Here is a 14,261-nt window from a genome sequence, read left to right as displayed (position 1 = left end):
AGTATGTCAAAGTATTAAATATTCTTCTTTTCTGTTCTACTTCAGGCCCAGCTTAGAGGTTAAAAGGTATCCAGGAAATGAAATTATAAATCCCGTTTACATAGTTTCCCCAAAGACACTGAACTACTTCTTTCTTATTATGTCTAAATAAAACTCATTATCATTTTGTTTCAGTAATAATTACAAGGTTCTCCTCCAAGCTATTCTTTACTGTCTTCATTATTCTCCATCCTATAGAATACTCTAGAAAGGCAAGCATATAAATATGATAAAAGAATTAAGCTGTTGAAATAAATTAATTTATTGTGCAACAGTGTATTCAAGTATTACTTGCTCAATGGATTTTGCTTTAATGAAATTCTTCAAAGAACAATACATCACTTTCTAAAGATTGAAATTATACATTAAGTAAAATGACTGAATATGTTGTGTCTCAATTTATAGATAGTTTCAATTGAATAATTAAGCTTTTAAATCATAGAATTTGCATAAAACATTTTCTTAAAATAAAAGTATTATGTATAGTCACAGTATATTCTCTGTTCTTGAGTCTAAAGCTACAGTAAAGTCAAATAAGGAAAGCCAAATAAATGCTTCAATTTGTACAGTTTTCCTAGTTCTAAACGAGGCTTTCAAATCATATTTTATATTAATGTTTCAATCAATTTTTACATAGCTTATTATGTCATCTTAAGGTGTTTTGAGTGGATAAAGTGATACGTAAATGATTCATGAGTTAAATAAATCAGCATAGAAGTTTGGGATACGTTTATATTGAACAATTTTTTACTTATGTGAACAATGTTTAAAGAAACAAAGAATGCCTTTATTGGCATAACCATTGCTATATCAGTTTATAAATAAATATCAAGGTTTTATTAATCAAATATCAAGGAAAAACCATCTACCCACACTTTCCATTGGTCCTTGCTATGAAAATTGTTATGGCCACAAAATCAGATTTACAAATGATTTTTACAAAAATTGATTCATTTTTTGACTGTACTTTATCCCTTTTCAGCAAAACATGAAAAAGTGCCATTACAAATAAGATCACTGAAACAATTATTATAAGCCGTATTAAAAATGTCTTAATATGCAGAAGATATATTGGTTAATTTAGAAAATTTTATTGTAATAAAATACAATCATCTTTCTCATGTTCATATTATATATTCTATGTAAATAAAGAATTAACAATCTTATTGGATAGAAATTACATTTAAAACAAAGCCAAAAGGCTCTAATCTGGGACCCTAGGAGGGCCTATCTGTCTAAATAAGGAGCTATTTTTATTGGCATTCATGGATGCAGGAAAGAAGACAATTTTCTTCAGACATATGGACCCTGGGAGCTTCTTTGTGTTCCAGCAAGTGTTCTTATACACAGTCACATATAGGTAGCACTAAGTGAACTCAATTGTTTAAACATAGGAAGATAGAATGTTGGTAAAGAAAACTACTGTATAACAGGAGAAAAATTGGAGGGGGTGGAAATGGGCATGAGGTTTCTCAAAACATGCATGTATGTATGTGTGTATGTATGTATGTATTTATGTGAACATATATATATATATATATATATACATAGATACTTATATACATGAATATTTCTCAAAATGACCTGCTCAATCTGAATACTGTTATTCTTATGTTTTTTGGTGATGACTATTTGGTATTGGGTAACCAAGTGATGTCTTCTATAGGGAAGACTTTTTTTCCACTCATAATCCTTAGTTGATTGTAGTTCTTTTTGATTTGCTGAGGTTTTGCGGCCTTTTCCCTTTCTGCTTTGGATTTTTTATTTTTGTTGTTGTTCAGTTTAGCTTTAGACAGTGATGTTGGTGAAATTCGGTGAGCTTAGCGTTGACATTGCTAATAGACACAATCTCACAGAAAAGTGCCTGTTACACTGGCTTTTACACTTTTTCTTCCCCATTCTACTACACAATGTTGATTGAATCTTAAGAATAATAAAAGTGTAACTCAAGTGGATCTGGGTATAAGTGTACATGTATAATTTAAAGGAAAAGTTTCCATCTGAGCTCTAGGAGTGAGAGAAAGACTGACTACCCATCACAAATTCCACCACTGGGCATAAGAAACCTCATTTTTTTTTTTTTTTTTTTAATTTTTGGTCAGGTTTGTCCAAGAGATTCCTAAAATATACAGCCTATTTTGCCCCAGAGGTGAAAGGTAAAAACTCTATTGATGAAAACACTATGATCTCAAGGCCCTTGGACTTGAACTGATCTGAATGCCCCCTCCCTGAGGACTAGATTTAGTGGTACCAAAAGCTGCCATTCAAGCTGCAAGCTTTCTAAAGGAGGGAAGAAGCCAACAGTCTTTCCCAGCTATGGAGTCTATGAATTTTAAGCCTATGGCCTCTCTCTCTCTCTCTCTGTCTCTTTCTCTGTTTCTGTCTGTGTCTCTGTCTGTGTCTCTGTCTCTCTCTGTCTCTCTCTCTCTCTCTTTCTGTGTGTGTGTGTGCCTGCATGTTTTTCTTTCTATATTCTCCTGTTGTTTTCCTCAGTAATTTGTTCATCTTCAGTCTTTCAAGTGAAACAGTACTGAAGTTGAATTGGAACATAAGTATTTTATATTCACCTAAATATTACTCAGTTTTGCTATTAGCAGAAATTAGGGGAATCAATTTTCAGTCTTTTCAACTATGGTGAAGGACAATTCTATAGTATAACGCCTCTGACAGCTCTCTTTTGGTGGACATCTACTGTTCTTTCCATAAGCCCATTAACATATGTCTATATCTATCTACAGATAGAGATAGATGGATAGATAGATAGTAGTTATCATTACAGAAATTTCACTGCATGTATAAAGAATAGAATATAAATGATGATTTTCTTTGTGTAGCTCTTGTTTTTAGTGTTTCCAACACTGTTTAAGCAGATATGTTTTGTCCTACAGCTACTTAAGGGCTTGGATCATGTCCTTCAGGACACACACTGGGAAATAATTTGTGATGTGGAATTTTAAAATAAGGCTTGAACATTATGGCACCTGCTTTCATTTTAATTGAATTGCTCTGCAAAAAGAATCCTCAGTGTATCTGTTGAAGATGTTTATTGGCAATGCAGATCATTGAAAAATAGCCTGTAACACAACAGTTACTTGATTTGACTTGTGTACATATTAAATATATGTGTATATTTATTAATACATGCATGTATTAATATATGTATGTAATATACATATATATTAAATGCCTGGATCTCTCTTTTCATGGGTGGGATATTCTTTTCCTTTGGGCCATAGAAACTAACATCCATAAATTTATTGGCTTTAAATATCAAAAAACATTCTTCATGTAACCATATTCCTCCGAGATTGTAAGTGGAGTCATCTGTGCTTCTCCAGAGCTCTGGCCTTAGCTGACAATCCCTGGCATTCCTTGGCTTGCTGATATGGGGTTACAGCCTTGCCTCCTTCTTCACAAAAATAACTCTCCTTTATCTGCACATCACATGAGGACACTAGCCACAGAAGATCAGCAATTTATCCAATGTAGTACTTCCCTTCTGCTGACAAATTACTACTGTACAGACGATATTTCCATATAACCTCCTAGTCGTAGGAACAAAGAGATAACACTTTAACATGTATTTCCTTAGGTCTTGCACTCAGGTATCCTACTTTATCAACCAGAATATCTGGGAACACGACTCAAGCACAGGCATTTCTAAGATCTTGCCAGGTGATTCTCATATACATATTTTAACCATCTAAAAGCTGATGGGGGTTTTATGGGCAGACCTGTGAACAATGCTTCTTCCCTTCCACTGAAATAACAGGTAGTTGTGAGCTATGTAAGTGCTAAGAACCTTACCTAGGTCCTCTGTAAGAGTGCCAATGTCTTTAACCACTAAGCCATCTCTTTTCTTGTGTACCTCTTTTAAATGCGGAAGTGTGTTTCTATACTCAAATATATACTGATTATTGTAGAGAGTGCTCATCAGTGCCTAAGTTTGTTAATATATAAAAGGTGAAAATAGTTTGTTGCTCAAAATATAAAGTTTTAACTAATGGTTATTTAATTTATTATTTGTAATCCCATTTACATTATCTCATTATATGCATGTTTGAGATTTTTTTTGGCATGATTAAGTATATCTTTTAGTATGTTTAGGTGCTGGTGAGACACTGCGGGGTTTTGGGGCACAGCCCCCTTCATATTTCTAATTGTACTAGGAAATATACCATTCATGAAATCAAGATTCAGTATACTGACCTCTTCTTTTCTCCTTTGATCCTGTACAATGCAGGAGCGAGTACCTGACAGCCCCTCACCTGCGCCCTCTCTGGAGGAGGGCCGAAGGCCTGGTAGCCACCCTTCATCACACCGCAGCAGCAGTGTGTCCAGCTCCCCTGCACGGACCGAGAGTTCTTCCGACAGAATCCGTAGGTCTCATACTTCTACTTGTCACCCTCTTAAGCTTTATTAGGTGCAGCTGGGCTTTCTAATCAAAAGGCCCTCATTTCAACTAGGTCTCAAATGCATCATGTACTGAAGCTCCTAGCAAATAGCCATTCCTCAAAATTATGTGTCCCAGTTTGGAATGCCATGAGGGATGATTGTGCATTAACAGGTTCTGATATGACTTCCTCTCTTTGATGTTACACATAAGATTTGAGCTATGAAACAGAAAAAGTAAGTAATCTTCCAGATTACTTTCTGAAGTACACAACCAATTCCCAACTATCTAACATCTAAGTACATCATTTCCGGTACGCAATTGCATTTCTTTAATAGAAACCTTTGCTACTTTTGAAATTCATCAGATTCTGGCATTCATCCTTATTTACTGAAATATTTACAAGTACATACAGCAGATATCAAATTAAGCACAGTAAAGTTGGAAAGTCTAGTTCTTTCCCATTTTGAATGATCACTTGATTAAAGAATTTTAATTTTAGGATTATTGTCTGAAATACTCAGTGACGTATAATTTTCTTTTATTGTTAATTTTTTAAAGTAGGTCTTCAAATTATTTTCTATAAAAATTATAGTATTTAATCTTGTATCTGGTGAGATGGCTGAAAAGTAAAAAGAAATGGATGATCTTTCAGTGGACCAGAATTTGTTGTCTAGTATCCACTTTAGATGGCTCACATCTGTAACACCAGCTCAAAAGGAAGGAAAGTTTTAATTTCTACATACAATACATTTTTATCATAAAATCACAGAATATATTAAAAATAAAGACGTTAGCATTATTATAGTATTGTTGTACATAGGATAGATATTTTCACATAGAATGACCTTGTCAACTAGCATTTCTAAGAACAAGATGATTTTCTTTCCTGCCATATTCTATAGAGTAGACTACAAAAAGGAGACTGAAACAACTATGTCAGTTTTTTAATTGCAGAAAACTATACTGTCTTAAACAGGTCACTAGTGTGTCATTCATATTAATCTCACATTGTAAAAGGTACTTTATTGTTGATTCTCTAAGTTTCCCAAATTGGGGGAATTTATTTTCTAAGGAGAAAACTTGATGCACTAGAATAAAATATTGACAACTTCACTGGGAGTGGGTGTACTAATATGGATAGTCCACATTATTCTAAGCACAAAAAATGGTTTATTTTATTGGAAAATAAGTGCAGTGAAACGGGCTACTTCCAGTGTTTTCTGCTTATCCTTAAGGATTACCATTGATTATCAATCCTCCAGTAATTTTACTAATGGATTATAATTTTAATGTTGGAGTATTATATGCTTATATTATTTTTTATTATAAAACCATTTTCCACTGATACACATTAACTACATATTCTGATGTTGTTGCGTTTGTTTCTTGTTCGGCACTAACAGCTATTCATCAGAATGGGTTGTCCATGAACCAGATGCTGATGGGTTTATCACCAAACGTGCTTCCTGGGCCAAAGGAGGGAGATTTGGCTGGTCATGACATGGGACATGAGTCAAAAAGGATCCATATTGAAAAAGGTAATTTATGATTCTGTCCCCTTTCATTTGTTCTTGCAATGAAATACACCATCTGTTTCTGCATCAGTAAAATAAAATAAATATTTTAAATATATGCATTAATAAAACATTGAGCCTATTCAACAAAAGATGTCTGAATGAAGACTGCTACTTCCTGTTACACAATGGTAAGTAACGACTTAATTTTCACAACATATTTAAAAGAAATTTATGTCCCAAATGTTAATTTGTATTTACTAAGGTGATTTTTTGTCATTTTTAATGTACCCAAATCCATTTTATTTTACTTAGTATGACAGAGCAGAAATAGGATTAGAGAAATTCTCTTTTGATTTAAAGACCCATGATCATTAGGTCTTTCAGGGTGTTCAAGTGAATCTTTGCAGTCATTTCAAAGGGCATGGGAAGCAAAGTAGACAGCTCAGCCTTTGAAGGACTTGTCTGGAACTCATTAGGGTCTGAGTCCCAGCGCCAGCACCCATGCAGAAAAGGCTAAGGGAGTGCTGTGCTTATAACTTAAATGTTGGGGAAGTGGAAATTTGAGGATTACTAGTTTTTCTGGCTAGCCAGCCTCACCCATTGCTGGGCTCCAGTTCCCAGTACTAGGTCCTGTCTCAACATGAAGAGTGATGGTTCCTGAGAGGGGGAAAAACTATCTGCATTAACTTTTGGCCTCAATCACATATGCCTTGTGCACAAACGTGCGGGCACGCACACACACACACACACACACATACACACACACACACACACACACACACACACTCATACCGATAACAGAGCCCATGATGTGCAGAGATTCAGGTTTCCCATCACTTTTTTTAATATCAACCTAAGCCATTTTTTACTAAGAAAGCATGTTTGAATTTTCTCATCTATTAAATAGATATGCCTAAAAGATAAACACATTTTCAAATAACATATTTTGAGTTGTGCCTATAGAAACTTTGTCATTTTTTTTAACTTTCATTAACTTTTAAATTTTTTCTTTGATTTTTTGAAATTATGACATCTTTATATATTTTTCCTTTCCCTTTCCTCCACCTACACTATTCCATTACACTTCCCTTGTTGCTCTCTTTCAAATTCATGATTACTGATTTAGATAAAATATCAAGTTATTTTGACAAAGCTTTGATACCTTGAAGTTGGGCGGGCACACAGTACTTGTATAACATGAACAAGACACAGGGTTAAATCCTCTCTGTCAAAAGCAAAAAAATTATTATTTATTAAGTTTATAAAAGGATTTTAAGTGCATAAGTAAAATAATACTTCTTAGGAGAGAACAGGTAAGCTTGGAAAACATTAAAAGTGCTTAGGAAATATCTTCCTAAAATGCACTACAGCCTTAGTCAATTCCTTGGGATGAAAGAATATAAATATTTGCAAATAACACTATCAGTTCCTTATAACATCCGTGAGAACACAGAAATGTTTTCTGTGTATTAGCATATTACAGTGAAGATACAAATGAGAAATAGCAACATCTATGAACTTGTCTGTTACTTATAGTGTATTATTATTGTGTATTTTCAAAGTTGATATTATGTTATTGTAAATTTAGAGCTGTATACATAATGTGTCACTGCATCCCAAGGCCTCTATATTATAAGTGTTATGTTCCATAAGTTCAATACTGAAGAAACCTTGTGTTATATTTTCTCTTTCATTCATATTTAATAAAAGATGATTACAGCAGAGAATTATGAAAATTGACATAGAAAAAGATAATTTGGAAATTTAAGTTTCAGTAATATTTCAATGTAAAAATTTTTTCCAAAGTTTCAGCCACAGAATAAATGTCTAGAGAAAATGAGTGGCTCTTTTCTCAGTTTTCCATGGATGTAATTTAACTGGTTCAGTGTAAAAACGTATGAAGAGGCTGGAACTATGCCTCAGCCAGTGGGTACCACTTCAAAGCCCAAGGATCTTACTTGATACCTGAAGCTCATATTATAGTGGGAGAGTACTACACGCGGAAGTTTGTCCTCATATATACAAATATGATCCTTGCTATGACACACAGACATATAATAAGCACACAAACAGAAAACCAAAATATAATAAAAAAAAAAGGAAAAGAAATGAGAAATTGACTGATAATACAAAATGGATATCATTATGTTAGAACTTAAATATTTTCAAGAACATTGGTATCAAAAGCTGGAAATCGAAATATGAAATCTGGAGATGACAATGATGAGACAGTAAATACTTAACTAAGCTGATAACTGCCCAACCTTATGCTTCAAGTTGAGTCGACCTGTGATAGCCAAGAATTAAGAGTTTATCTGTACTACTCATTAGCTGTTATAATAATTATAACATACTATTACTATGGAACATTTTTTAATGACAGCTTTTTAACTAGGTTTCTCATTTTTCTTGTACATTCCTGTGTCCTCAAATTTAATACAATATTTTTCTTCTTCTGTGGAAATTCTTTATTCATTAACACACTTTGTTCTTTAATAAATAAACTCTGAGTCGTTTGAACATTAACATTGGTTATAAATAAACCATTCTGTATATGTACTTATGCTATTTAGTTTGGATTAATAGAAAATACTAATAAATAAGAGTGAATTCAAAGATGATTATTGCATTCTTTAAATAGCAAGGTAAAAGGCAAAAATAACTTTTTCTTTAGTGGCATGTTTATAGGTAGAGCATTCGAACTCTGAATATACATAGAGCCTTACTGTTTACTAATCTTACTAATCTCTCCATGTTTTGTTCATAACAAAGATCCTAACCAAATCGCACATGTATCCCAATATTTCATATACAAAATTAGATGGATGGCATTCTGACTGGCTATATGAAACTACCATTGATTTCAAATCATGGAAAATTTAATAGATGTTGATATAATTATAGTGCCTTGTTTTATGTTGTTCTTTCTCTTGGATGAACTCTCTATCTCTTTCATCTTTTTCCAGCATACTGAATTAATAGTAAATATTCATGGGCTTTCTAGATTGATAGAGTCTGCTAAATTAAAATTTGGTTTTTTTCATGACTCCATTTATCATATTCCTCACAACAGGCCTGCAACTTTCTTACTACTTATATCTGTATTGGACAAGTAACTTTATTTAGGGAAATCTGTAGAAAAATTAATTATATATTCATATTATTTTCAGCTTGAACTTTTTATGTGTAATTTGCTTTCTAACAACTAAATCATTCCAAAGGCAATATTTCTTAAGAAAACATTGATACATTGCATAGATAGCAAAATTCATTTTGTGACCCAAATGATGGTGGTATGAAGCCTGAATCATCAATTATCTTAAAACTGTGTGTCCTTTTTAATATGAAAAACCTATTGTCTATAATGTTTCCTAAAAAAACATAAAGTTCCTATCAGTTATTCCCCAGAAGCTTCATAAACTCAGAGTTCAGTAAAAAAATAAGTGAGTAAGTGCTCCCATTATTTTTATATACAGCATGCTTCAATGTAATCTTGAACATGGGGAGGGGTATAATTATACCATATTTATAATTTAAAAAGAAAGTCATATCCCACTCTCACGTACTCTGGTGCCTCACATTTGACCATGTCCCCTGGAGGGGGAGACCTGGTGGCACTCAGAGGAAGGACAGCAGGTTGGCAAGAAGAGACTTGATACCCTATGAGCATATACAGGGAGAGGTAATCCCCCTCAGGAACAGTCATAAGGGAGGGGAATAAGGGGAAAATGGGAGGGAGGGAAGAATAGGAGGATACAAGGGATGGGATAAACATTGAGATGTAACAAGAATAAATTAATTAAAAAATTACCATTAAAAAAATAATAAAAGAAAATTTAAAAAGAAAAATTATTTTGTTTATAGAATTATAAGCATTTAAACCTCATGTAGAAGTCCCAGGCATAATGAAAAAATGTTTATTAGTATTGTTAACTTAATTAAATTCAAGAGTTTGTAAAAGATAAGTGCTTACAAAACTCTGATGCTGCAAATGGAAAAGCTAAAAATTGGTTACACTGTCTTTTTTTAAAAAAATTATTTCCTTTATTGTTTGAGATTATAATATAATTACATATTCCCCCAGCCCTGTTCTTCCTCCAAACCTTGGTCTCTTTAAAGTTCATATCCTCTTTTGACATTAGTTGTTGTTATAGTGTATATACATACATACTTTCATACATACATACATACACAGACACACACACACACACACACTTATATGAATACCACAAATTCCCTAAATCTCCAGGGATCTTTTCCCTCTGAACAGAGATAAACCAACAAAGAGTAAGTAGTTCAAGGTGGAACGGATTTCCTAGCTTCCATGGCTTGGGTCTTAGGACCTTGACTAGAGGTCACATGGGAATGACTAGAGGTCACATGGGAATGAAGACATGACATGTACAGAGTGATAGAAGAAAAAAAAAAAACAGTCTAAGGTAGTCTGGGCTTTCAGATTGAGATGCCACAGCATCTCAGAAGCTCACCATGTTGATATAAAACATATACAAATGAACAGAGAGGTAACATTATTGGATAAGCTAAGAGAGGAGGCTGGGTCATTACAGATAAACAAAGAGTTTGGATTACTATCAACATCTGGACACATGTAAAGGTTTAGATAACAGTCATAAGGGCAGTCATTATATGGAAGCATCCTTGAGGCTGTGAACATCTATGGTAATAAAACTATGTGGAGACATTTTCGGTACACACCATTGACATGAAAGCAGTGACCAACAAAAGGATTTTACCATATTTAAATTTCCTTTTTAAAAATAAATTCTTCTGTGCATCAACCCTGTATATCTTTTTATTTTCAAAACTGGGTAAAGCTTGATTTCTCTCAAGTTTCTTAAAATAGTTTTGCATAGTCTCATTGTTTTAAATAATGTAACTTTAAAACTTGTAATATCACTTTGGTGAATGTTTCACCTTCAAAAATGCTCTTCTTCTTTAAAATGATAAATTGCTATTACACTAATTAATGATATCACATTCTAGCATATTAGAAGTTTTATTGTCTCATGTAACTAATACATGAATATGTCTCGGTTAAAAGCTCCTTTTCTATAGAATTCACCATGTTTTCATACTGTTAGTATATATTACAGTTTGAATTATGCATTCACTGTGTGAAATCCTACATCACATTCAAATCAAGATACCTGGCTGCAACTGTCTTTACCCATTGAAACATTCTACTGGCTTTATTGTTTATTATTTAATGATGGTAACTCTGATGACTCCTGTCAAACTTAACATTTATAGTGCTAAACTTTTTGTCTATTACAAGACGTGATCTACTTAATTCATTTAATTAGAAATTTTATGTTCTTATAGTAAGTACTTAAACAAACATGTGGTTTTTCATCTTATTATTAAAATGTAGTTATTTTATTATTAAATGTGTATAATACATTTGGGTAAAATACTCCATCCCATATCACCACTTCTCTCCCAAATTCATATATATGTTGTTTAGTTTTTAAAACGCACAATGAGACCACTCAGTGCTACCTGTATATGCATTATACTGAGCCACTTACTGGGGCATGGGAAACCTCTAGAGGCTCACATCCAAAAGGTGCGACTTCTTGACTCTTTTTTCCATCCATGATGGAATTTTGACTGTCTTTATCTTCTGCATGTCTTGTACATGCTGTACATCTAACAGTAAGTCCATTTGTGTAAGTTTATGGTCATGTCCAAAAGAATGTTGTTTTTCTGGAAATATCCACTACCTCTGCCTCTTACAAGCTTTACTCTCCCTCTTTCTTGATGATTCCTGAGCCTTTGTGGGTGAGATTGTGATATAAATGTCCTATTTAGAATGAATGACTCTATAATCTCTAATTTTCTTTATAATGAGAGGTTGTGGGTCTTTGTATTAATCACAATCTATTGAAAAAAATCATAATCTCTCTTTTGAAGTTTGAGCAATGCACTAATTTATGGAATTAAAGATAAGTATGTAGGGGCATTTTATTACTATATCCATTCAACAGAATAATACTATTGTATTCTCCTGAACAGTAAATGACCTAGCTAGCCAAAGGTTTTAGAACTAGATAATGGAACCAGGCATAGGCTCTAATTTGTGAAAAGCTTTTATATTCAATTGAACAATAAGTAGTTGGTTGTTCCTGTAACATACATGCCACTATTGCACAAGTGAGTGAACCTATTTAACACAGCCAAGAAACAAAGATAGGGTCTTTAGGCAGCACTACTGCCAATTTTCCGATAAAACTCTGGACTATCTGACACTACATGAGTATAATAAAAACACTACGATAACTCTATAATAGAACACGGTCTCAAGAAAAGCAGAGCTGCTCTTTATTGTAAGGTATGCAAGCTCTGTAAGCACCTGGCTTCTCTTAAGCAACAGGCAGCAGTGTACGCCGGGTGAAGGTTTATTTTGTCTGCTTAGCATCACCTGTGGAAATGAGAGCTTAGGGAAGCCCACGCTATGGCTTTGAGTAGCACGTGCCTAAGTCCTAGTCAGAAGTCTCAGTTTTTGAGCCATAACACTAGGGCAAGCTCACTGTGATTTAAAGTAAAGAAATATCTTAACCTCTTCATAGTTGTTGACAGTATGATCTTCCTGTATTTTATTTCTTTACATGGATATATAATTTGATGTATAATTTACACAGCACTTAGTTTTCCTCTTTAAAGCATATCCTCAAGTTTTGTCAAATATGTACAGAATTTTTACAACCATCCCCCAAAGGATTTTTGAGCCTTTTAATTAATATGGTAAGAAAGCCACATCCCTTAGTTTTCTCTTCCCATTAGCATCAGCCACAGCAACTACCAGCCTACCTGCTTATATAATAGTTCTATCTATTCTCAACATTTAATATAAGTATACTCATGTGAGTGTGAAATTTTGTATTTGGGTTCTTTTAAATAACACAATGTTTCCAATGTTCATGAATGTGGTAGTATTTTTATTGTCAAATGATATTTCATTGACTATGTATATTACATATGATTTAATCAGTTCATCTTGATAGATAGCTGTGTTGTTTTCTTTCTTTTGCAATATTTTGTCTAATGATGCTATATATAGTCATATATAAGGTGGTATTATAGACATATTCTACTTTACTTGGATATATACCTAAGAATGCAATAGTTTGGTTAATATAGTTAATTGTTTTAGTAACTGTTATATGTATCTAAAACACTTACATCATGCTGCAACTCCGCCAGCAGTGTATAAGGATTCTATCTAGACTACATCCTCAGTAATGTTATTATTGTCTGTCTTTTTAATCAGAGCCAGCTTGTACATATGAATTTGTGTTTCACCATGTTTTTAGTTTTTATTTTCCAGATGGATAATGATATTGAGTATGTTTGCAGATACTACCTGCATGTCTTTTTAAAAAAAAAAAAAACTATTCACACACAAAAAAATAAACAAAAACAGCCTAGATGCCCAACAATGAGTGGACAATGAAGATAATTTAAATACACAATAGTATATTACTCAGCTATTATAAAACTACCGGGAAAATAAGTAGAAATAGAATAATCATTCAAAGTGACGTAATCCATAGCCCAAAGGACAATAGCATTCATTCTCTGTCATATGTAAATATCAGTTTTAGTATTAATATATGTATTTAAGTTGGAGTAGCCATAAATGACTGGAGACTAGTAAGGGAGAATGTGGCTAAGATTTCAAGGAAAGGAAAGTTGAAGACAGGAAGTATGAAGGTGAAAATGGAAGTAATGAAACAAGAAGTGTTAAGTGGCTGGAGATGGAAGAGTAAAGTAGTTGTGGGGTGTGGAGAAGGGTAACTAACACTATGACATAGCCAGACAACGTGTTTGGTCCAGTAACAGTATGAGGCATGAGTTTCATCTCATTGTGCTTTATAAACAATTAAAAACTGCTTGGAAGAAACGAGCCAATAGAGCCTCACAGAGACTGAGCCACCATCAAGGGAGCATGCATGGGACTGACCTAGGTGCTCTGCACATATGTTACAGTTGTGTAGCTTGCTCTTCATGTGGGACTCATAACAGTTGGAGCAGAGGCTGTTTCTGATTCTGTCACTGTCTTCAAACCTTTGCCCTCTATTGGGTTGCCTTGTCTAGCTTAATAGAAGAGGAGGTGCCTAGTCTTACTGCAAGTCTATATCCCATGGATAGTTGACATCCGTTGAGGCTGGGCCCTTTTCTGAAGAGAAATTGTAGAGGAACAGATGAAAAGAAGGAATGAGAGGGCAGGGAACATGACAGTCAGGATGTAAAATAAATACAAAATTTAAAAACATCATTGGAAGAAA

General features: G+C 33.6%; 1 protein-coding gene across 2 annotated transcripts in view; it reads left to right on the top strand.

The window, feature by feature from the left end:
- Dach1 (dachshund family transcription factor 1) overlaps positions 1 to 14,261 on the top strand; it is a 393,427-nt gene that overhangs the window by 275,256 nt on the left and 103,910 nt on the right. For both annotated transcript variants that reach the window (XM_051160903.1, XM_051160902.1), the window contains 2 exons: positions 4,283 to 4,418; positions 5,839 to 5,973. In XM_051160903.1, coding sequence (XP_051016860.1) covers positions 4,283 to 4,418; positions 5,839 to 5,973 — 271 coding nt within the window. The remainder of the gene's footprint in view (positions 1 to 4,282; positions 4,419 to 5,838; positions 5,974 to 14,261) is intronic.

Source organism: Acomys russatus, chromosome 18 (assembly GCF_903995435.1).
Source record: "Acomys russatus chromosome 18, mAcoRus1.1, whole genome shotgun sequence".
Taxonomy (NCBI): Eukaryota; Metazoa; Chordata; class Mammalia; order Rodentia; family Muridae; genus Acomys; species Acomys russatus.
This window is presented reverse-complemented; position numbering and strand designations above follow the sequence as displayed.